This window comes from Corylus avellana, chromosome ca10 (assembly GCF_901000735.1).
Source record: "Corylus avellana chromosome ca10, CavTom2PMs-1.0".
NCBI classification, from domain to species: Eukaryota; Viridiplantae; Streptophyta; class Magnoliopsida; order Fagales; family Betulaceae; genus Corylus; species Corylus avellana.
Window position 1 is genome coordinate 21104939 of NC_081550.1, and position 24389 is coordinate 21129327.

At 34.9% G+C, this 24389-nt stretch overlaps 3 protein-coding genes and 1 non-coding gene across 4 annotated transcripts in view; 3 read left to right on the forward strand and 1 right to left on the reverse strand.

The window, feature by feature from the left end:
• The window catches only part of LOC132163159 (uncharacterized), an 11105-nt gene extending 7933 nt beyond the window's left edge, over window positions 1-3172 (forward strand). Inside the window, exons 6-10 of the mRNA XM_059573346.1 lie at window positions 433-466; window positions 965-1172; window positions 1250-1376; window positions 2847-2904; window positions 3029-3172. Of these exons, the coding sequence (XP_059429329.1) occupies window positions 433-466; window positions 965-1172; window positions 1250-1376; window positions 2847-2904; window positions 3029-3055 (454 nt within the window). The 3' untranslated portion in view covers window positions 3056-3172. The remainder of the gene's footprint in view (window positions 1-432; window positions 467-964; window positions 1173-1249; window positions 1377-2846; window positions 2905-3028) is intronic.
• A 6829-nt stretch (window positions 3173-10001) lies between these two features.
• Window positions 10002-13688, forward strand: LOC132164287 (protein PMR5-like). The gene is made up of 5 exons (XM_059574772.1): window positions 10002-10451; window positions 10534-10705; window positions 11069-11247; window positions 11469-11627; window positions 13114-13688. The coding sequence occupies exons 1-5, from the start codon at window positions 10105-10107 to the stop codon at window positions 13445-13447; spliced, it is 1191 nt and encodes a 396-aa protein (XP_059430755.1). The 5' UTR covers window positions 10002-10104; the 3' UTR covers window positions 13448-13688.
• Window positions 13689-14083: 395 nt separating this feature from the next.
• Window positions 14084-14155, forward strand: TRNAH-GUG (transfer RNA histidin (anticodon GUG)). The gene has a single exon. It is a non-coding gene; the product is annotated as a tRNA-His (tRNA).
• Window positions 14156-14488: 333 nt separating this feature from the next.
• On the reverse strand, window positions 14489-18819 carry LOC132163714 (asparagine synthetase [glutamine-hydrolyzing] 1). Its single transcript, XM_059574085.1, has 13 exons — window positions 18533-18819; window positions 17764-17902; window positions 17471-17566; window positions 17243-17384; window positions 16948-17138; window positions 16700-16861; window positions 16478-16558; window positions 16157-16378; window positions 15918-16052; window positions 15751-15831; window positions 15568-15654; window positions 15372-15479; window positions 14489-14926 (listed from the first exon to the last, which is right to left on the reverse strand). Exons 1-13 carry the CDS (start codon window positions 18610-18612, stop codon window positions 14687-14689), a joined length of 1764 nt encoding a protein of 587 aa, XP_059430068.1. The 5' UTR covers window positions 18613-18819; the 3' UTR covers window positions 14489-14686.
• Window positions 18820-24389: the final 5570 nt, after the last annotated feature.

Sequence of the window (24389 nt, forward strand, 5' to 3'; positions counted from 1 at the left end):
TGGAGTGATTCTGCTCCATTCTGCTCCATCCATTAAAATAAGGGCCATAAGGCTGACCAACGAAAACCATGGTTAAAAGTAAATTATTGATTCATTGTTTCGTTGTAGCAATATCAGTAATTGGTAAATCAACTACTTACATGCCTCTCATATATTGCACTCAGTTTGTGAGATATTATAATGCCACTATAATTATGAATGACTTAAATTTGCGAGTTTGATTTTGCATTCTAATCACTAAGGACTTCTTGTGATGTTCAATGCTGATTAAAACAATATTGGTTCTAACATTGGAATATTAAAAAAAATACTCTAATGCACTTTCTTTTTTTTCGTAAATGTTTAAAACTTAATGGTTAAAACCATCTGAGCATTAGTACTATCTTGTTTGTGGTGGTTTTTCTTTGTTGGTTAGTGGTTTCCTTCGTACAGCTATATTCATCATATGGTGTACTACGGATGTTTGGTTTCTTGTTGTGGAGACAGGATTTGACTCATGAATTCAAGGTTATAAGCCTTACTAGCTACTAATCTTCTCTACCCTGTGACAGAAAAATTTGGAACAAATGGACAAACAACACCCTTCTTATCAGTGCAAATATATCCTATTAATACAGAATGTTAAAGGGGTTCCCAAAATGATTGATGATCATAATGAGCTTTGCTTTTCCCAGTTTATGATTTTTATAAACTGAAAGTATCGATGGTTGGATGGTTGCATCATATAGAATATCCAATTGACGTTTCATAATAATTGATTTTCCATTCAAACCACTTGTAGCCTATGAAAAGTTGTTGTGCTGTGTTTGTTGTGTCCACTTAAGGGAGTGGGTTAATGGGTTAAGATTGACCCCAAGTGAAAGGACAAATAATCCTTCCTCGTTCTCTTTTTGGCTGAATGAATCCAGAAAATTGACTTAATTAGTAGTTTCTCACTGTTGTTTTCCACTTTCTTTTTCTTCAGAAGCTCACCGAATTAGGAGTTGAGAGGCTGATTTTGCCCGCAATTTCTAGTGTACTGAACACGTGGACTACTTCATTTGGGTTTACGAAGATGACAGATTCTGAGAGGTTGCATTTTTTGGATTTTACTTTCCTGAATTTCCCGGATACTGTCATGTGCCAGAAACTCCTAATAAAGAACCCTTCAGAAGAATCAAGTCCAACAAGAGGTATATTTCTTACCCTTCATGCATGTTATACAAAAGGAAGTAATTCATTGAATTACTGAAAATATTCTGTTTTGCAGGAACCCAGCGTGATCTTGCCTATGAAAATGAAGATTGTACTAATTTGGATGTGTTCAGTGCTGTCTCTGAAGTATATCAAACAGAACAAATTGATGAGAGCAGAATTGCAGAACAGGGACTATTAATGTATGTCTAACCTCTTACTTCCTATGCTTATGAAATGAAAAAATAATAGAACAATGTATGAGCTTATGATTATTGTATCTTCAAGAACAATCAAACTCAGTGCCTGTATCTCAAATCTGGAGCCACAACCCCAAGTGGTTGGCCTACGTATACATGGAAATTGGGGATTTTGATCTATGAATTCTAATCGCTTCAAGTTGATGGCTCTATTGTGTAATTAAAGAATTGAATTGCATGTATGAACGTGCAATAATGAATGAGTGTGGCTGAATTGAGTATAACGAGCATATAGGGTCTTAATTTTGGGTGAAATTAAGGGATTTTGTAGATGAATGTTTCCAAGTTGATGTTTTGTATTCGAGATTGAGATTAGTATTCTAATGCATCAAACGAATCTGATGTAAGGGAGATTTAGATTAAATGAGAGAAACGGACTTTTAGAGAATATGTTATAGGGAGAAATTAGGTGTTGTGATCCGCTTAGGTGCATTCTTGAATAGGAACGAGTTAGAATCTTTAAGGAGTACGAAGAAACTTGTGGATATTGGTGCCGTTTGCACACGTGGTAAGTAGAATTTGTTAATTTGGGGTTTTCCAAATTACCTGAAATTGATGTTTTGTAAAAATCATTAGTTGTTGGAAATTATTGTTTATTTTGATATTATGTTTTCTATTGTGACTTTTGTGTATGAGTTAAACAAATGGTGAGCTAAGCTATGTGGTGAAGGCCTTGGACTTTGGTGGCATAACCATCAAGTATAAGGTTCAAATCCCTTTGGGTGCAAACAACTCCTTGGGGCCACACCCTTGGCAAAGCTAAATTTAACCAATATGTATGGTAGGTGTACGTTAGACGAGTCCGAGGTTTATCCTTCAAGGGTAGGTACATGACTAGGGTTTTCCTGTCATAAAAAAGAAAAATAAAAAATAAAAAGATCTGGAGAGGGAGGAAAACTATAATAGTAATAGACTATTATAGTTCCTCCAATCCAGTCCACCCTTTGCTTCATATACAACACACTGGTCTTATTAACTCCAGAGTTGACTATTCAGTACTCCAAAGCAAAAAAAAAAAAAAGCACCTTTTTTCTGGGGCCTTTGAACGTCATTTCCCCGATTGGGTCACAAACAGACTCTCCTTTTCGCCTTGAACCCCAAAGATCATGCCATGTTGCCTAGTGCCTACTTCATTAGTTTGGTGGACATATGAGTTTCTTTTGTATTAGTTTCTAATGGGTGCTAGCTTGATGTGTTGTCGAAAACTATACTCTTTCAAGTCGGAATTTCATTCTCCAAATGTAACTTGTTTAGGTTTGGTTTCTGGTCCTCCAGAAATGAGCAACTTCTCTCCTACCTGATTGATCATGCTTTCCTCGTGCATTAACTGCTTAAACATTTGGCATTACTTCTTGAATCCTGCTCAGTATTTAAATTTGTGGTTGTGTCACTGACTCTGGTGATTTTTGTTAGTACTACAGGCAACAACGGGTATGGTTGCAACAACCCAGTTGATGATACATTTGTCATGGTATTTTCCCATATGAACAAGTCACTTCTTCCATCACTGTCCTTTCCTTTTTCCTTTCTTATCTGGTATTTATTTATTTATTTTTAATTCTTAAACAAGGTATTTTGACTGGCTTCTTGTCCAGAGGAGGGGACCAGCCATATCTTACTGAAACCAATAGAGGGTGCTTGATTGAAGATGGAGGAAGAAAAAGGCAGTAATTCAGATTTCTGTGCTACAGACGGAAGGTATCAAATAGCAGAATCTGATTGATCTAAATCACAGTGAAGTACTTGCATAAAAAAAAAAAAAAATTAAAAAAGATAAAAAAAAAAAAAGCGCAGCGAAGTGGAAACTCATTCTAGTGTGCCTCAGTGCCTAGAAGATTGTTGTTTTTGCTTTGTGAGATGCGCGGATTCTTTTTTGTATAGAAAACATGGTAAAATAACTTTTAATGTATACTAAGGAGAATCGGAGATATAGCAATAAAGCTAACCATTAGTTTTTCTTGGTGCACAGTTTTGGAGTAGAAATGTAATGGTTCCTTATTTGTGGAATATAGCTGATAATGTTAATAATAATTATCCCTTTGATCGATCTTCCATTATCTTACAGCTACTGTAATATCTTTTTCCTATTTTTTTTCCTGGTAAATAACTCAACACACTGCAGAATATTCTAGCTCTTGCCGTGCTTTCTCTTGTTTATTCGCGCATGAAATTTCATTCCTTTTCTTTCCACTTGTTGGATATTCTAGCTCTCTTTGCTTTGCATAAGACTAGCACGTGGGATTTGGTGCCTCTTCCTCCTTCGTTGGGTCTACAAAATCAAGACCAAGTCTGATGGCTTTGGTTAAAGATTGCATGCTCGTTTGATTGCAAAGGGGTTCACCCAGAGGTTTGGTTTTGATTACGAGGAGACATTTGCATCCATTGCTAAGATGACATGTGTTTGCACCTTGATTGCAGTAGCTTCTATTAACCCGAGGAACCTCTCACAAATGGATATCAAAAATGCTTTTATAAATGAGGATGTCAATGAAGAAGTTTATATTTCTCTACCCCCTGGTGTTTTCCATAATCTTTGGGAGGTATTTAGACTACATAAGGCTTTGTATGATCTCAAACATGCTCCTCAGGCCTGATTTGAGAAGTTCTCTAATGTTTTTTGTTCACTTGGTTTTGTTATAGTGATCATGATTCTGCATTGTTTGGTCGTTCCACCTTAGCTGGCCACATTCTTCTCCTTTATGTTGATGACATAATCCTGTTTGGAGATGACACAGATGGGATTGCATTATTGAAATTAGAGCTGCACCACTAGTTTGAAATGAAGGATTTGGGACTCTTGCGGTATTTTCTTGGCATCGAGGTAACTTCTTCTCCCAAAGGCTATCTTCTCTCTCAGTCCAAATATGTAGCAGTGGTCATCCAGAGAGCTCATCTCAGTTAACTCTTGAAGTGTTGAGACTTCTGTTGAGCTCAATGTCCACTATACTCCTTCAGATGGAGTTCCATTCGTGGATCCAACTCTATACCGCATCATTGTTGGCTGTTTGGTTTATCTCACCATTACTCAACCTGTAACCTGTTATTGCTATGCTGTTCACATTGTTAGTCAGTTTGGTTTCTCACTATTGTGCATCTTATGTTAGTCAGTTTGGTTGTTGTTCTCCGCATCTTATGCTAGCTTTGGGAAACTCTACATCAGAGTATATCACTTCCTTCTACATTAGCTTTGGTACTTCGTGCTTGCTCTAATCCTGATTGGGCTAGAGATCCTACGAACTACAAGTTCACGACTAGTTTATGTGTTTTTCTAGGCTAATCTCTCATTCTCTGGAAAAGATAGTAGTAATCTATTGTTGCTCGCTCCTCTGCTGAGGTTGAGTATCGTGCCCTGGCCTCTACCACTATTAAGATAGTTTGGTTGCATTGGTTACTTGTTAACATGGGTGTCTCTTTATCTGACCCCATTCATATGTATTGTGACAACAAGAGTGCTACTCAGATTGCTCACAATTAGTCTTTTGTGAACACACTAAGCATATTAAGATAGATTGTCATCTTATGCATCATCACCTTTGACATGGCGACATCTCTCTACCCTTCGTCTCCTTGGCAGATTTCTTCACGAAGTTCCATTTTCCATTTTCTTCTTGGCAAACTCTCGCTGCTTCTCATTGTAAAATACATGTATATACTAACAGCATTTTAAGTCTTTGTGTTGCTTTTAAGGCTACAATATTGTTTTGTTAGTTTCTGCATAGAACACAAGTTGGCTGAATGCAAAATAGGGCAACCGCTGGTTGCTCCCACTTCTCTCTGTGTTCTTTGCTTGGTTTTGGCTTTGTGCAAAGTTATGATTTACAAAGTTGAAATCAATGGAATTTACGGTCTGTTTTCACTCTACCATCTGTTGCAACTTTGTGCTTGAAATGCAGAAAAACCTTTAGGCTTCTCTGCAAGTTAAAAGGAGCTTTTGCTCTTTACTTGAGATGAGGGATTAAGGTACGCTTCCTATGTCTTCGAAGTTGATTGGTATGCTTGATGTCAACTGTCTTCAAAGACACCAATGTGTGCTTTATTATTGTGTTATGTTGTCTTCAAAGATATGGAATATATACGTAAAAAAAAGTGGAATTTTTCCAGCTCTCACGAATTTTTGAAGCAAATAGAAGATTTGGGTAGCATGTATTTTTACGATCTATTGTCAAGACCCTCTTTCAACCAATCATTCACGAAAAAAATCAAAATCATTCACGAAAAAAATCAAATTTGTAAGAGGTATATGATTAATAATGGAAGATAGATTTGAGGGTATCAACAAAGGGAAAATTTCTAGAAAGGTTTGACATTTGTCATTCTTGGGTGAAGGCTAATATGATGGTAATAAAAAGTTTTAGGCTACCACCAAGGTGGTAGTCGAGATGGTAAAGCAGCCGGGTAAATCCCCCCCTCCAGGGGCACGAGTTCGAACCCGCTTGCGGTAGTAGTGCGTGCTCAACACTGGGCTTTACCAACTCGCACCTTTGTGGGGCTGTGGTGACGGGCTCGCCGCTTAGGCAGTAGCTATGGCTCAAACCGGACATTCCATGGCGAGGGGGGGCCCCTATGGTCACGCCCAGGGGGGGAAATCTACACTGGTCGCCCCTCCCCCCTCTTTTAATTAAAAAAAAAAAAAAAAGTTTTAGGCTTTTTTTGAAGTCACATGTCTAGGTGCCTTCCTGTCTCTTATGCTACCTTGGATGGGGGATGTTATTTGACTCACAAAGTTCCTCTTCAATTGTTGCCAAAATTACTGTGTTTGAGGATGCTATCTTTGAGGCGATATGCACAACTAATTACAAGCGGACAAAAATTTTCTTCAAATTGAGTTAGAAGAAATTCTTCCAACTCAGGATATAAAATAGTCATGTGCCTTTTAAACATGTAAGAATCACGTACTTTTTCTTTTATAGCATTAGAAGAGTTGAGGAAAATTCTATTAAAAAAAGTGTGTTTTTCATAAGTTAAATGACACAATAACTTTGTTCATTAAGTGATTATACTGTATTAACACACGAATAAACATGAGTACTTGAACTGTCGTTCACCCAAACACTAGGTTAATTAGGAGAATGTAAAATGCATATCCACTCACCAATTGACACAATTTTAAGAGCATTCTCATCCGGCTACCTATTGAGTAAAACCCCACTCACCAAAATGCATTTTTGTTTTCCTTTTCCCCATTTCTTCTTTCCTCTTCTTCTCTTTCTGTCTTTCATTCTCTCACGCATGAAAGCCCCAAACCCACAAAATTTTTCATTCTTTCTTATTAAAGACAAATTTTAAAAAATGACCGTATACAAATTTTCAAATATTTAGATGTCGGAGAAAGAATAAAGAAATTCATAAATAAAATAAATAAATAAATAGAAACATTTTTAAATGAAAGAATGAAAGTGGAACCTTAGTTTGGAAAAATATGATATTTTTTCCTCAAAGTAAGAAGTAATTTTAGGGAGCCAGAAAAAATAAGAAAAATGCCATTGATTTGTTTTAAATCATCTCTCAACCATCTCCATACATATTTGTTTTAAATCTACCATTGAATATGTAGGATTCACATGTAAACCTAAAAAAATAGTTAAAAAATAGTGAGGAGAATGAGGTGTAGCGTTTCTCTAAAAAGTCTAAGATGTTATCAACATGGAAAACCATTTTCACATATTTAGAATGCGACAATCTAAGAAGGCTGCCAGCATTTCAAATATGATTGGTTGGAATATTTTGTTTATGAGTATAATAAAGATTAAAGCATACGGCCAACTTGCCAAGCTCCAAATCTTGTGAAATGTTATGTGAATTCCAAAAGATTTCTCATCCGACACACGTAAAGCTATCCGTCACACGTCTCGGCTTGAAAGTTGAAAGTCCTGCTACTGAAAAGCAGCAGCTGAAATCCCACTTCCCCACACCCCCACCATACATAAATGAGGCCATTTATTGGTGCTTTGCTTATTTATTTTCTCCTTTGGGTGCTAAATGAGGCACACTTTTGTCATGCCATGTTACATGTCTACCACTCAGGTCCCACTTTACCACTTCCACAGCCTTAAATGCCACAATGCTTTCGTTTGATAATGTATAATACTTTTCCTTCTTGGAACAGTTTTACCCCAATGAGAAGTATCAAAAAAAAAAAAAAAAAAAAAAAAAAAGGTCGGTGTCACGGTGTATAACGAAATATACATGTCACAGTTTTGAGACGAGACCAAAAGTTTTTTTTTTTTTTATTTGGGTATAGGCTATCTTTTATAATAACCTTCCCTCAATCGTTCCCGTCGATTCGGTATTTCGATTATGTGTGCTTGTTGAAGTTGTCTTCTATATAATGACCACCATCATTGGTTTTATGTAGGGGAGTGCTTTGTTTGAATTTTAGTCCATAAAGTCACAGACACCCCCTCATTCATTCATAGCTCTGTATTTGACAGCCCATATGGGGTTTTGAATTCTACTTTATGGAGTACTTTACAATCCAACATGATTTACATAGATCCAACTAGGGATTAGAGAAGGAGCACCTCATATTTATGTAATAGGAGGCTAATGATGATTATCATGATGATGCCAATAGATATCAGTTCATGATACTTCCACAAGATCTTTACTAAAATAGTAACTAAGAATTACACTTTTATTTCATTGTTATCTTACTTTATTAACGTGGTAATATTAATAATTGTTTAGTCTTTTCTTCTTTTTTTCCTAACAGGAGGAGCCGGCCCTATCAACAAATTAGATAGTGATTTCTAACATTTTTCTTGCTTAAAAAGAGGGAAAAATGTAAAATCGGTCCCTATAGTTTACCTTATTTGCAATTAACTTTTTGTGATATCAAAATAAACTCAAATGTTCTTAAGGTATACCAAAAAAATAATTTAGTCCCTATAGTCAAATTTCGTTCAATGACTTAACCGATTCTAATAGAGTGAAACGTTAGAGCTATTCAAATTGTGATCCTTATCATATTTAAGTTAATGTCACACTAACGAAATCTATTAAATAAGTTGATGGAATTTGACTGTATGGACTAAATTGTTTTTTTTTGACGTACTTCAAGAATCTTTGAGTTCATTTTGATACCACATAGAGCTAATTATAAATCAACTAAACCACAAGAATTAATTTTACATTTTTCCCTTAAAAAAAAAAAAAAGAGCAGAAGAGAATGATGTTCTGTGGTTGTGGGTGAAGGAAAGCAAAGAACATTTGCTTTGAACGATTGCCTACATTGATAAAAAGGAGGAAAACCTGCCTTTCTTACATGCTGCAAGCATTCTTCATTCTTCTTTTTTTAAATGATAAGAGTTGGGAATCAAACTTTGGGGCGCCAAACAAATGGCCATTGCTCCAAGTGGGATGACTTCATCAAATAGTAACACGATGGTCAACATTCATGGCCCCATATCCCAACTGGCTTCCTCTTCATGTATCCATCCCCCACCTTCTTCTTCTTTTTTTTTTCTCATTTTCTAAACCTGTTTGCTTAACCACTTCAAGAAAATCTCCTCTATCACTCATTCAAAACTGTTGTGAACAAGACCAAAAATTCAACTGGGTTTCCTATTTAAATTGATTTCTAAAATGGTTTGTGATGGGTGACTACAACATAATAGTGTGCACAGTGCACCCTCACATACCAGATTCTCTCCCATGAAATCAACACCCTCAGAAAGACTTACATTAATCTAAGTAATTGTGCATTAAAGGGACCCTATTAGTACTTATTGGTTTCAATTGGTTAATTGGGTAATAAAGTTTAAAGACCCAAAATTGTTTATGATTAAGATTGTGGAAGAGCCTCCTTTAGGAGAGAGAGATTCTTAGGATTGTAAGGCTTCCATAACTTTTGCTAATAAAAAGTTCCTATAGCCGGATTATCCTCCCATTGTTTATAGAGCAGGCTGATTAATAATGCATGTCGGGAATCATGTTCCGTCACTGTTAATCTGCTCTGATTTCGAAGCAACTAAAACTTATAAATCGACATAAACGATTACAACCACAATATTTACATAAAACAGGGAGTCAAAGGTCCCGTGATGCATGAATTCATATGACCGGCAATTTTTGTCACAATACTTGAAGTCGACATGAAATTGTTGAGCTAAGATTGATTGATCTTATCCGTTTAATTAAATGAGTTGACTTATATAATTCATATTCATGCTTCAACACAATCTAAATTAGGCTATTCATAATTTTTGACACATCCTTTAAATTTAATATAAAATTAATGAATTATGTTCTAAAAGTTTCATCTATCTAATTAAATACATCAATAGTTTTAAGAATTAAAAACACTAGAAGACAAATTAACCACTCCCCATTAAGGAAGAACCCTAAGTCTCTTTATACTGTCAAAAGGTCCATATCAAAATCACAAGCCCACCGCCAGCCCCAGGAGTCATAAATCTACTTAACTCACGTGAACCCATCAGCTACCTTCACATGCACACAACAAAACAAAAACCCCATTAGAAAAAAAATAAATAAATAAAACAAAACAAAACAAAAACCCCACAATTTTATTGGACAGCACATAACCAAAACCCCCCACTCTTTTATAATGCATAGTTAATACATAGAGTCCCTCTCCCTCCTTCTCTCTCTCTGTCTCTCTCTTTTTGCTTTTGCTTTTCCTTTCCTTTCCTCCCTATTAGCCTCTGCAATGGTTCTTCTTTCTTGTCAATCTTCTTCTTGTTCTTGTTCCTTTGGGTCATGTTTAACAATTCTATGTCTACTTCTGGTTCAATCCCACATAGCTTCCTCAGCCATCCTAATGAGCTTGAAACACCACCACAACAACCACCAACACACTCGGCCCATGATCCAAGCAAACCAAAGCACCTGTGCATTGTTTGCCGGCAATTGGGTCCGTGATGACACATACCCAGCCTACCAATCTGGTAACTGTCCAACAGTCATAGACTCTGAGTTCAACTGTCAAATGTTTGGTCGGCCGGACTCCGAATACCTTAAATATCGATGGAAGCCCCTCAACTGTGAGCTCCCAAGGTAAAAATTGCTTCTTTTTTCTCATATCAAAGTGATATCCTCGTACATTTTTATGACTTTTATTGTAGCATATTCATGGTAGGTTCAATGGGCTTGAGTTTTTGCTGAGAATGAGAGGGAAGACTGTGATGTTTGTTGGTGATTCGCTTGGCCGGAATCAATGGGAGTCTTTGGTTTGCATGATCTCAGCTGCAGCGCCTACAACCCAAATACAAAGCATCAGGGGTGATCCCCTTTCAACCTTTAAGTTCTTGGTCAGTGTCACTGTCCACTCTCTCTTTTCTCTCAATGATTTTACAGTAGTATCATCTACTTTTACGACTTTACCAAATTTCAACAAAAAAAAAAAAAAAGGCAAAAAATATCTTGTGGCTCTCTGCTAGCCACGGCCCACTAGTCATTTTTGCCATGAGTCACTGGGTTTAACCTATAGGGCTACAATTTGGTTCTTTTTTTATAGCACAAAACCAGTCGGGAAATATCTCGAGGGACCCAAAAAAGCTGTCAGCTTTATTTTTGGTTTGTTGGTGGTGACTGCAACACACCATCCTCTGTTTTTTGTTTTTTTTTTTCTTTCCTAAAATCCAAAAGTTGTATCAACTGTTGCAATGTTGCAGGACTATGGCGTGTCCATATCATTTTACAAAGCTCCATATCTGGTTGACATTGATATGGAACAAGGAAGGAGGGTCCTAAGGCTGGAGGAAATATCTGGTAATGCCAGGGCATGGGGGGGCGTTGATGTGCTATCTTTTAACACCGGCCACTGGTGGACCCACAAAGGATCTCTCCAAGGGTTGGCCTTTCTTACTCTCGCTGTTTTGATTTTAGTAATTAGGATAGAAATGTGAGAAAGTTTTTATGGCTCAAATTGCCCGAACAAAGTATACCGCCTAGAATAAATGAACCTTATATAGACTCTCTCACGTTTAGCCCAAATTAATAATAATCTCTAAGCAATTTTGTTTGCAGATTATATGCAGTTTGAATAGAGAGGTTTTTGGTGATAATTTGCAGGTGGGATTACATGGAATCAGGAGGGAAATATTACCAAGACATGGATCGTTTGGCTGCCTTGGACAAGGGACTTAGGACATGGGCCAATTGGGTTGACACCAACATTGACACCAGCAAAACCAGAGTCTTCTTTCTGTCCATATCTCCGACACACTACAAGTGGGTGCTCTCTCTCTCTCTCTAATAATTGCGTTGGGTGAAATTCTAGGCTTCATTATTGTCTGTTGGACTGCTAGGCTGCTAGCTCCAAGCACCAAAAAATTCCCTCCAATGTGAGCTGTTTATAGGGTTGCGAGTTGGGCTGATATAAGCTCGGCTCAAATTGAATACCAATATATGCTTGAATTCTGGAAATTCATGTGGTTCAAAATCATCTAGTGAAGGTTCTAACGAAACTAGTGTTAGGAGCCATGTGATTTGGACAAAGTTTCTTTTAACTAAGTGTATTAAATTGATATAAGTTTTTAGAAAATATAGATTTAATAAGAATTACATATTCTAAAGATAAATGTCAATTTAAGAAGCTAAATTGGAGAAATTCCATCCCACTTAATTAAGAGGAAAATTTGTCTTGGGACAGAAAACTTGAAGTCTACACTTCTTAAATGATTAGTTCTGTCATATACAAAACATGAACCATTTTATAATCTAGATTAAATTTTATAATATTTAACTGTGTAGGTTTAAAATTTTTAAATGAGAAATTCTACAATTCTTTGTGATGTTCTTATAGTATTCTCCTGATCTTAAATGGATTTTGTTTTCTAAAAAAGTAAAAAAAAAAAAAAACTTATCACTCCAGTTCTTTATATTTTTGTAAAAAATAATATTCTATTATTCATGTATGATTAAGAAAACACTAAAAGAAACGGTAGCATTTTTTTTTTTTAAATTACGTGCCAAGATAACTTATTTGAAGAATCGTTTTCTTCATTTACTCACAAATCTTTTAGAACCCTTTGGATGCCGAAGATGGGAAAGGGAACTGACATTCTTAAAAGAAAATGTAAGTGTCGGTAATTGCATGTGCTTGTTTTGTCCGGGGATAAGAGAAAATAAATAAAGTGAAATAAACAAATTGATAAAAACAACTGTTTTTGTCGGTGGGATGAAACACTCGCCATGCTGAATGAAGACAAACTTGCTTTACCATTCTGAAGAAACGTTGGACAAAGTTTTCCACATTTAACTTTGAAATGCATGTCATTTGTTAATTTCATGACGTAAAAATCACGTATTTTGAAGATATTTTATAGTTTAATAGACAATTAAAAAAAATTTTCTAATTCAATTTGGAAAACAAAAAACTGAAATAGCTAGAAAAGAGTTATTTCATGGTCAAAATTTAACGTTGTCGTATCTAACTGTATAAATGATGTTATATCATTTAATTTTTTTGAATAGCATGTCAACAGATTTGAGAATTAGGATTTTTTCCAGTTCATTTGAACGGAATAATATCCAGTTAGTTATATTGAGAGGTATTTTTGTCAATTCAAAAAGTAAAAAGACAAAAATATCCATCTAATATAATCAGTTCATTTATACTATTAAATATGACGACAGTAAATCTTGATAGAGAATCATGTTCTGGTACTCCTCATCTGAGTTATGCAATTAATATGTGGGTGATTGACCTTGACAGCCCAAATGAATGGAGTGTGGGCGCGACGACAACGACATCAAAGAATTGCTATGGTGAAACGGCACCAATGAGTGGAACAACATACCCAGGAGGATACCCTGACCAAATGAGGGTGGTGGATACAGTGCTAAGGGACATGAGGAGCCCTGCATATTTGTTAGACATAACCATGCTGTCGGAGCTGCGGAAAGACGGCCACCCTTCCATTTATAGTGGCGATTTGAGCCCCGAGCAGCGGGCAAACCCCACCCGGTCCGCCGATTGTAGCCATTGGTGCCTTCCTGGATTGCCTGATACTTGGAACCAACTATTCTATACGACTTTGTTCTCTTGAGTTTGGATTGTTGGATACTAGCTAGCCCAATAGTTTTAATTTTTGTGATATGTTTGATGAGAGAGTTGCAAAGTTACACCTCTTTCTCATGTAAAGTAATGCATATTGTTGGGAATCAAGAAATAAGGCCACTCATTTCATTGTTGGATATTGTAACTTATATCTCTTTCATTGCTTACCCAAAGGGGTAATTCATGTTCTATGTTAAAGTTCGAATGAAATGATTAAATTTGTTATATTTTATCGGTCTAAATTTTTTGAATAAGTGGTGATTTGGCATTTTACTTGTGTCATTCCTACCAAAAACAGGATTGATGTGCAATTGTATTAACAAAAAATGTGTTACAATCTTAGTTGTCTCACATTGAATGAGTGTTATTTTAATCATGTGTACATAAATTCTTAAACATCCTTTCCTTGTGAACGAGTTTTTTTCAAGGTGAATTCTATGTGAAATTTATATCATTTAGTATCATATTGAGACTTTATGGTTGGGTTGCTAAGATGGAAACCTTAGGGGGCTACTAGTTTTATGGAAGACAAAGCTGACTAAGTATCCCAGTTGAAGGTGATGGGAAGTGAGCTCCACACTCGTACAATAGAACAAAAATAATGTAGGGAGTACAGCTACATGAAGTGGCTGTAGTTTAGTGGTAAGAATTCCACGTTGTGGCCGTGGAGACCTGGGCTCGAATCCCAGCAGCCACATTTTATTTCTTGCTTTTTGGTTTTTGCGCAAATAATTAAAAGAATATAGGACCAACCCTGCGGGGCTTCAAGATGGTTCCACTTTTAAGCCCAAAATCCTGATCGAACTGGCCTCTTTCTTAAACAAATAGGCTCATTCTTTTACCTTTTTGTCTACCTTCACTGAGTTCTGCACTATAGCCTATAGGGTAGACTTGATGAAAAGCCCACATGAGAAAAATGATTCATTTGTCTGCTCCTAACCAAAACACTTCATGTTATTCACTTTCAAACTTCAAAGTGATTTCCGGCAATGACTGATATATGGAACCGATGATCTTCACACATGGAAGATGAAAGAAGGAATTGATTTCCCAAATTTTATTAGAAACAGTTCATATTGATAACACACTTCTAAACCATGTACTAGAAAATGTACAACATTTTGATGACACATCCATCTTTAAAACACCATAGGAGTACTTTCTTAATATTATGTACTCCCTTTTACACCAGCAGGGGTTTAAAAGACTGTGTCCTACATCAGGCATGCTAGCTTTGGATTGTAACTCCTGGAGTGCTAACTTCCATCTTCAAAGGCACATTATCAATAATCTGTGGCATCCCAGTGCTGACAGAGGGCACCTGGTCGTCATAAGCTGAAAGATGGACTCCTAAAGCAGCCCTGCCAGAAGGATCAAGATTGTTGGACCATGAAGCATCCCACTCAACAGCTTTGGCTGTGCTGCAGGCTACACTTGCTCCACCTGGGACACTTAGCCTGGCTGAGTTCTGCAAAACCAAATGGTGATGGAAATAGCATAACCAAGTCAGATTCTCAATCTAATCCACACAAATGGGGGGAAATTTTTTGCAAAACCTAAGACCTTGACTTGAGTAAGTACTTCACAAGGCACCTAAGACTTTGTCTCGGGTTACCACTCGACAAGGCGCCCAAGACCTTGTCAAATTGGAATAGAGACCCACTTATCCGAATAGGTAGCCGAACAGTCTAAAATTTATTTGCGCAAATAAGTCCCATATGGGGGTCTCTTGCATTACCTACCCAAATTGCTAACAATTCGGGCTTGGGCGTGTAATATTGCTATAAATCCTTATCGGGCCTTGCCTCGGGTAACCAAGTCAAATTCTGAATGTAATATATCCACACAGATGGGTGAAAATGTCCCTTGTCTGCTGGCTAAAGAATTTTATTTTATTTTTTTGATTTAATCACCTGGGGGAAAAAACGTTCAAAAATCATCCTGTAGTAGTAGGCTTCCTTTGTGGTGGGAGTGTTTTGGGGGTAAATGTGTTCAGCATTGAGCATCATCTTGTTAGTCACCTGAAAGTATAAATTGAGCACTAATCATCACCCACGGCAATCTTATAATTAAGAAGTAACAGAAAGCAGGCGATATATAGTTAATTACATGCATAGCAGCATGGGCTTTGAGGCCATCAATCCAGCTATAGCCAACTCCATCACTGAATTGTTCTTTCTGCCTGTACAGAATGTGCTGCAGGGCATCGAAATGGACACGTTATCTAGCTATGTACGCATACCACACAGATAATTAAGGTAGAAACTTAATTATTATTATTATATGCAATACCTTTGGCAGATAGGGATGCTCCTCATCATCGAAGGCCTTCCTTAGAACCCATTTCTCCATGTGCCCTTCTTCTGGCTTTATCTGAAATGGATTGAAAAGCATGGTGAGAAACCAGTGTAATCTTGAAAAGCATCCAAACCCAATTTGTTGAATGTCAATTCCAATACCATTTTCCACTCTGGATCAATAGCCATTGCAACATTAATGAATTCTTTGTCCAAAAAGGGGACTCGAGCTTCCAATCCCCATGCAGATGTTGATTTGTTTGCTCTAAGGCAGTCATACTTGTGGAGTGCCTTAATCTGCATACAAGAATAGAACATCATACATATTATCTCTCGTTATACCAGCCTATATATATATAAATATATCAGAGCAATCTATGCATAGAAAAAGATTATGGCACCTTTCGGCATGTTTCGCGGTGGAACTCTTCCTTATTGGGGGCCTTGTGGAAGTACAAATACCCACCAAAAATCTCATCAGAACCTTCACCAGAAATCACCATCTTCACCCCCAGTGATTTAATTTTACGTGCCATAAGAAACATAGGGGTGCTTGCTCTTATTGTTGTAACATCATATGTTTCAACATGGTATATAACTTCTTCTATGGCATCAATGCCATCCTGTCACAATTCAAAAGACAAAAAAGTCTTACATTTTTTGGATATTTATTAAACAACACCTAAGCTCCTGAGCTTAAAATACTAAATTCTGTATATTACCTGAACGCTGAAGTGAAATTCATGATGAACTGTACCCAAATAATCTGCAACTTCTTTTCCAGCCTTCAGATCAGGTGAACCCTGCTCTCACAAAAGGACAAACTAGTTTTCATATTGCAATTTTTTAAATTCTCACACTAATATATATATTTTCTGCAATTTAGTTTAAAAACGCAGTTTTGGGCCGCAAAATCGCACTTTATGAAAATTTATAAAACTCACCTCTAGCCCCACACAAAAAGAATGGAGCTGTGCTCCCCATTGCTTGGCAGCCTTTGTGCCAGACAAGTAGCGAGCAGTGATAGAGGCAACAAGTGATGAATCAAGGCCGCCGGACAGCAGAACACCGAAAGGCACATCGGTCATCAGCCGTTTGATCACAGCCTGCGCATATTAACTTGATAAGTCAAAGATACAAAAGTTCCCATTGGATCTTTTAGCTTTTTATAACCCAAAATCTTGAACCTTACGTTTTCAAAAGCCCTCCTTAGCACAAGGGGATCATATGGGGTTGATGGAATAGCCTCAGAGAACCAAATAGGATTATACCAACGCTTTAGTCCACCTTCCTTGCTCGAGTACAAGTGACCAGGTGGAAATGACTCGAAATGTTCACAGTCATCATGCAATCCTTTGAGCTCCGATGATATCCAAATCGAGCCTGAGTAATAAACACGACAAGGTTAAGAGTGCGTTTGTCACTACACATAAAAAGTATGACTTTAACTTAAAAGTTAAGAAAAGCAGGATTCTCTGAAACATTACCATCAAGACCCCATCCAATATAAAGGGAAGTGATCCCAATCGCATCACGGGCGACAATGAAGCTGTTGTCACGGGTATCCAGCAGCACAAAAGAAAACATACCGTCCAACATGTCCACAAAATTTTCCCCATACTCCTCGTACTACAAAAAGATTAAAAGAAAGACATGTTATTGGTTGAAGAAGAACTATCAATTAGAAACGAAAGATGTGTGCTAAGATGACCCACCAGGTGGGCAATAACATCACAATCACTCCCGGTTCGAAACTTGTGATGCGGCAAACTCTTCCTCAGCTCTTCATGGTTGTAAATCTCTCCATTCACCTGATGTTCAACACAAATCCAACCAAATAAAAAATAAAAATAAAAATAAATAAAAAAAACTATTTGAATTCATCCTCCCCTGTTTATCTAATGCAAACAAAACTTAAAGATCCTGAAAACGAGAGTTTAATTAGAAAGGCAAAAGTTGGTGATTGAATATGAGTGTCATATATAAAAGTCATAGAAATATGGCCTACCGTTACAACGATTGCCTTGTCCTCATTGAAGAGAGGTTGATCACCGGAAGCAGGATCGATAATGGCTAGCCGTTGATGAGCCAAGTAACAATCACCATGTTGGTAGATACCACTCCAGTCAGGACCACGGTGCTTCAATCTATAAACATCAAAACCGACGACGTTTCAAACTGCAGTTTCTTAAGTCAATTGTGCAAGATAGCCATTTTTTACCATGTCATGGACCCACATCCCACATGATTAACATAATTAAATGCTTATCCCAATAAATATTTTAATATTATAGGTGCCCATAATCACGAAACGTTAATGGAGTACGAGATTTGTTCATTCGATACCAAATCCATCTAATGATACGTTTTTTTTTAAAAAAAAAATCAAAATAAGATAATGATGGGGTCTTTTCTTCTTCATTTTTGTCCCCTTATCTTTCCTTCTTCCCCCATATAATACCAATATTTTATGTTTCCCCATATAATATAAAATGACACAGAAATTCAGAGGAGATTGCCTAAGCAAATGGAACTCTCAATACCAAACAAAGTCTTGCGTCAAAGAAATAAAATACTGAACACTTTAAGATACAGACAACCTTAACATTTTTCTCTGGATATCATTAAATCTCTAAAAATTCGTTGGAAGAACCAACTACTTTTCTGTTATGTTTATCTTAAAAGAACCAATACTGTAGAAATGATAAGACCAACCAACCCAAAAATAAATAAATAAATAAGACACAAAGAGACATAGTTAAGGAATATAAATTTGCCTGCGGGAAAGCTCAAGCACGCGAACCCTTTTGGCCTGAGAGTCATCAGAGCAGCCAAGAACAGCAAGAATTCCACACATTTTGATCCACAGAATCCTAAACCCAGAACAATATTTTTTGCTAATGAACAAAAACAAACAAGATGAACCCCCAAGTTTGGTTCTTTTACCACGATTTTTGGAGAGAACCAAAAAAAAAAAAAAAAATCTTTGAAAAACAAAAGAAGGAAAACACAAAGATTGTGGCGGTGGAGTTTCACGAGGAGGGAACAACACGTATTATGGTGTTAAGGTGTAAGTTCTCCGCATCCCGAGCCACGTATTTATAATGCAGGAGCTCTGAAAAACAGAGCGACACGACACCGTTTTTACTTTTTTTGGTTTAGCAGTTTCCCCCGCGACCCCACTGCCAATTTCGCCCCTGCTTCTACACGTGTTGACACGTGTTTTGTTGTTCATTCATTCGTTCATTCATTTTTATGTTTTTTTTATAAGAAGTTCAAGGGTTTATCCTTTTGAAAAGTCTTAGGGCTGAGTCAGCTTTGCTATCTTAAAAAAAAAACAAAGTCACATTTATTACTTTATTAGAGAGAAATATATGGTCGTACGCACAATTTTCAACCATCCACGTGTCGATTAGTAGGATAGTGGCCTCATACTTCATCGGGTTTCTAACTTGGCTTATTATCGGTGACTTAGACCCGTCAATTGGTGAAAAACTAATGTGCACATACATATATAATAATTTTTTTTAAAAAAAAAATTATACAATACAATGATATATGATTGATGATGGATCAAGCAAGGAGCTAACTTGTAAAACTAACATGATAAAGGAGTAATGTTATTATAAATTTCTTATAAATTGACATAATAATACACATGATAATTATTATATTTGCATAATATTTATTACGTCAACTACTAAAATATTAACAAAAAGTGTGACGTGTGATCCCGAAAAAGAAAAAATTTCGGGGGGGGGGAGGGGTTGTAATTGACTAATGACATAGAAGTCTTTTTGTTGTATTCTAAAAATATCAACTTGATGGATGTGAAAATGTTGCACTTTGCCTTCAAATAAGGTGGATAATGGATATAGTGATTCTTAATTCCTTTATTTTCTCTCTGCCCATACCATGGATGATTAAATATTAGTGGATATGAATGCTCTAAAAACAGATGTTACCAACTCAGTTTAAAAGAAAACATCATCCATATCAAATTAAATTTTACAAATTTAATGGTACATATATTGCCACCTACTAAGGGACAAAAATATCCTCCAAACCGATATGGATCAAATATCCTCTAACCCATGTAAAATAGTGCCAAGTATCTATAAATATTTAAAATGCACATTAAATTTAGTCTAAATTAGTAAACTGCTATTAATGAGATTAAGAATTTAATATGCATTTAAAATGTTTATAGACATTTGACATTATTTTACATGGGTTTGAGGATATTTCCTCTATACCCGTTTGGAGGAAATTTATATCCCCTACTAAATATGTTGTTATGAAATTTAAAATTTCTAATAACGTGGCATCACAACCCTAAAAACAATAAAACAAAATCTAAATCATTAGAAGAAATCACTGAAAGACTACCAATTTATTCCTCTATTTTTTTTTTTTTTTTTTTTTTGGGGTCCAGATACTTTGCCAATAATCTATCCTCATTTACGATCACATACAACTTTCATTGTATGTGACCTTATATATGGATAGATTAATTAACTCTTGGTCACATACAAGCTTCGAGAGTTCAACTCGAGACAAAGATTTAAGATAACTAGTTATCTCTATAAAACATTCGTTCTAGAAAATATCAAATTTAATAAGGTAATTTCTTCATCATCTATACCCAAAATTGGGTAAGAAAATAACTAATAACAGAATTAGGCACACCGTATCATGGGATGCAGTTTGCTGTCTAAATCAAATAATGTTGCAATGGTTCATAAAATTGAAAAAAAAAAAAAAATGGAGCGGATTGAGTTCAACGAGCTAGCCTATCATATCTGCTATTTGTTTTACAGTAATGTTAAATACTACACATTTATCTTGTTTTTATTTTATTAAATTGATGTGACAATATCCATTAATCTTTATTTAAAAAGAAATTAAGGGTTAATACGTAGTGTCACACCAACCCAATACAAGTTAAGTATGTAGCATGATTTCAATTGTTCTCTCCTAATCAGCTTTCTTATGTCTTTTTTAAGGTCTAGTTTCGGTCATTATCCAGATAAGTATCATCTTTGTGAAAGATAATGTTTCTAATTTCAACTTCTTCTTTATTTTTTGTTTTTAAAATAAAAGGTACGTAATTCACTGCTTCTCCAGCTAGAAAAAAGAGGTAACTTCTTCAATCGGTCAAAAAGGCCCTCAAGTAGTTTATAAATAAAGGACATAAGATTTCCCCTTTCCCCGTATTGAGGGGGGAAAAAAATAGAAAGAAAGGACACAAGAAAGCATATTATTTCCTTCCTACTGTATTGGGGCCAAAAGCAAGGTCAGTCTTTGTTATTACAAAAGCGACACGTATTAAGTCGTTTTTTGTCCTTTTCAACTAGGAATGGTTATCTTCAAGCTGGTCAGCATTTGAATTTTATTCCATTTTGTCATTTTGTAAAATCCATTGCAATTTCAAACATGATCTAACTGATTTGCATATAATCTCACTACATGCGTCAGCATTTTCATATAAATAATTATATATAATACATTATTATGTCATTGTACTGATATGACAGTGCCAGTTAACTTTCTAATTTTTAATTTTTTTTTAACAAATACTTATCCAAGTTGATGGACATTCCAACATCGTCCTTATGAGATAGGAATGAGATCGAAGTATATTATAACATTACTCTCCTCGTGTTACCTTTCCTCCAATTATTGTCATCCCTATTAGTGCTGTGTATTTGTCATTTACCTATGAGTTTGAACATTGTCTTTGTCATACACCTCTTACTTTAAGTTCAAACCTTATTTCCATCATTCACGTATCATTTTAGAATATTCTATGATGCGTCACATGTACTGACCAAAGTATAAGCATTTCCATATAAATAATATTATATACTACACCATTATCTCATTGGACTATGTGGCGGTGCCGGTACCCATCAAGCTTTGAATTTTTTTTTTTTAAAAAAAAAAAAAATTACTTATCTAAAGTTGATAAACACTCCAACATCATCCTAGTGAGATAAGAATGAAATGTAAGTGTACTATAACATTACTCTCCTCCAATTATTGTCATCCTTACTAGCGGTATCAACCCCTTACCAATAATGTACAGGACTGGTGTATTCTTTAAACTCCAATAAGGCAATAAGTTTCAGAGAGATACTGTTAGAATATTAATTAAATTATTAAATTAACTATTTTTGTGACATTTATAGCTTGTTATGGTATTTATGTGTTTGAGGGGTTTAAAAGTGCATTTAACACTAAAAAAATCTGTTTGAAAAAAAAAATACAATTTGGTAAAAAAAAAAAAATTTGAAATCGCTTTTAAGGGTTAAAAAAAAAAAAAAAAAAAAAAAAAACTTAAAAATGACCAAAAACGCACTTTTGATAGAAGTTTAAAAATGAAGATTTTACCAAAAAATTGATTTTTGATTTAAAAGTTCTATTTCTCAAATACAGTCCTAAACATGCTCTTAGATGGCAATTAGAGCTTCTTGTACATAGTTGGTGAAAATACATTTGAAATTTGAAAATTTTCTTTTTAACCATTGAGATATTATATATTGCATGAATTTATAAGAAAATTATATTAAAAGTTTGTTATATATCCCAAAGACTTTTCATATTACTTTTCTATTTTGGCTGACCTTTTCTGTCTCCAATATTACAATACATTGTTATATGCGTTGAGATTCTTCCAAGGTTTGTCTATTAATTATTGAGAAGGAGTAGTTGCACATGGGTCGAGCATAACGCGTTGTTGGGTGATTAAAATATTAAATCATCTTGTTTGTTGAGTAATTAAAAATAATACATGTGTTAAACACCATGTTTCATAAGCTTTACTCTTCACTATAAACAACTAAAATGCATTTAATATTAGATAACACATCAAACATGACGATAATGGTGATGCTAATAAAGCTAATAATGCAGTCCGGTAATTGTTACCCTAACTTCCAACTCTGCCAGCAAAGAAAGGTATTATGGGGCACCCCACATCCATGGCATGCAAATAATTGGGCAATAACCTAATCCAAGCGGCTTAAAAAGGAATGGTTTTAGACTTTTTAAGTCTTTTAGAAAATGACAGAAGTTTCTTTGAAATAGAAATTGGGTTTGAGAAATTTTCTTTAATATAATTTATAAAGAAACCTAATTTTTAAAATATTTGATTAGAAAAATGACATAAATTTATTTGAAATTGGGTTTGAAAAATTTTCTTCATTATAATTTCAAAAAAAAATAAAACATATTTTTTTTAATACTTGATGATTCATTTGATGTCCGTTTCCATGTAACTTTTTTGCAAATCGATTATTGGATTTGCAAAAGAGATGGTGCACACATGGGGACCAAAGAATGCAAGGTAACATATTTTATTTATAAAATTGTCATGTGTTCCTTTAGCATATAATAAGTATATATTTTTTTAATAATTATTTTAAAAAAATCCATGAGATTCTCACAGGCTAATTAAAAAAAATTCACATGTTTCTTTCATGGTAAGGGATATATGCATGGCAATTTTATAGACTGTGTTAGAGTTCTGAATTAGAATTTGAGATTTGGGGGCTAAAACTAAAAGAAATAAAAATGTTGGGGTACAAATTTGATTTTAAAAGAGTTATGGTCTTTCTTTTCTTTTTTTAATTAAAAAAAAAAAAAAAATGGTGGCTCCCTGCCATTGTGTAGTTACGCCATTTTGTAGATAAATGGTGATTAAGCATAGTATCAACTATGAGTCATAATATGAGTCCACAGTTTATTTCTATTGGGTTTCACGTGTTGATAGGGAGTTTAAACTTACACACATAAAAAAACAAAACAAAACAAATTTAAAATATTAAATTGAAATTCATAAACTTTCTTATTTAAATTATAAAGCTTTTTTTAATTAAATTATTATAAAGCTTATGAAATAAGTGATAAATTAATTAAATCGTAATAATCTCCTCCTCATGCAATGTGGATGGTATGAATATCTCTAACAACTGAATCACACAGAAAGATCCTGGCCAAAAAAGGAGTACATAAAAGCTAAGCTTAAGAACTAAAAGAAATGAAAAAAAAAAAAAAATGAGATGATTTTGCCTGACGAGATAATTTAACATTCAAAAAATTCGTTTGAAAAAAAAAAAAAATACCTGTTTGGTAAAAAATTTGAAAACGCTTTTAAGGATTCAAAAGGCTTTAAAATGACTAAAACGTATTTTTTAGTAAAAACTTAAAAATAAAGTTTTTGCCAAAAAAATACTTTTAACTTAAATTTTTATTTTTTAAACATAATTCCAAATATGCTCTAAGCATGTTATCAACTATGAATTATAATATGAGTCCACAATTTATCTCTATTGAGTTTCACTTGTTTATAGGGAGGTTGAACTTACACATAAAAAATTAAAATTAAAATATTAAATTTATAATTTTTTTATTTAAGTTATAAATTTTATGAGATAAATGATAGATTAATTAAATCCTAACAATCTCCTCCCCATGCAATGTGGATGGTGTGTATATCTCACCACAAGTGAATCACACATAAAGATTCCGGCCAAAAAAGAGTACTAAAAGATAAGATTAAAAACTAAAATAAAAAATAAAAAATAAAATAATTTTTGCCTGCTGAGACCATCACCATCAGCTGCTAGGGAT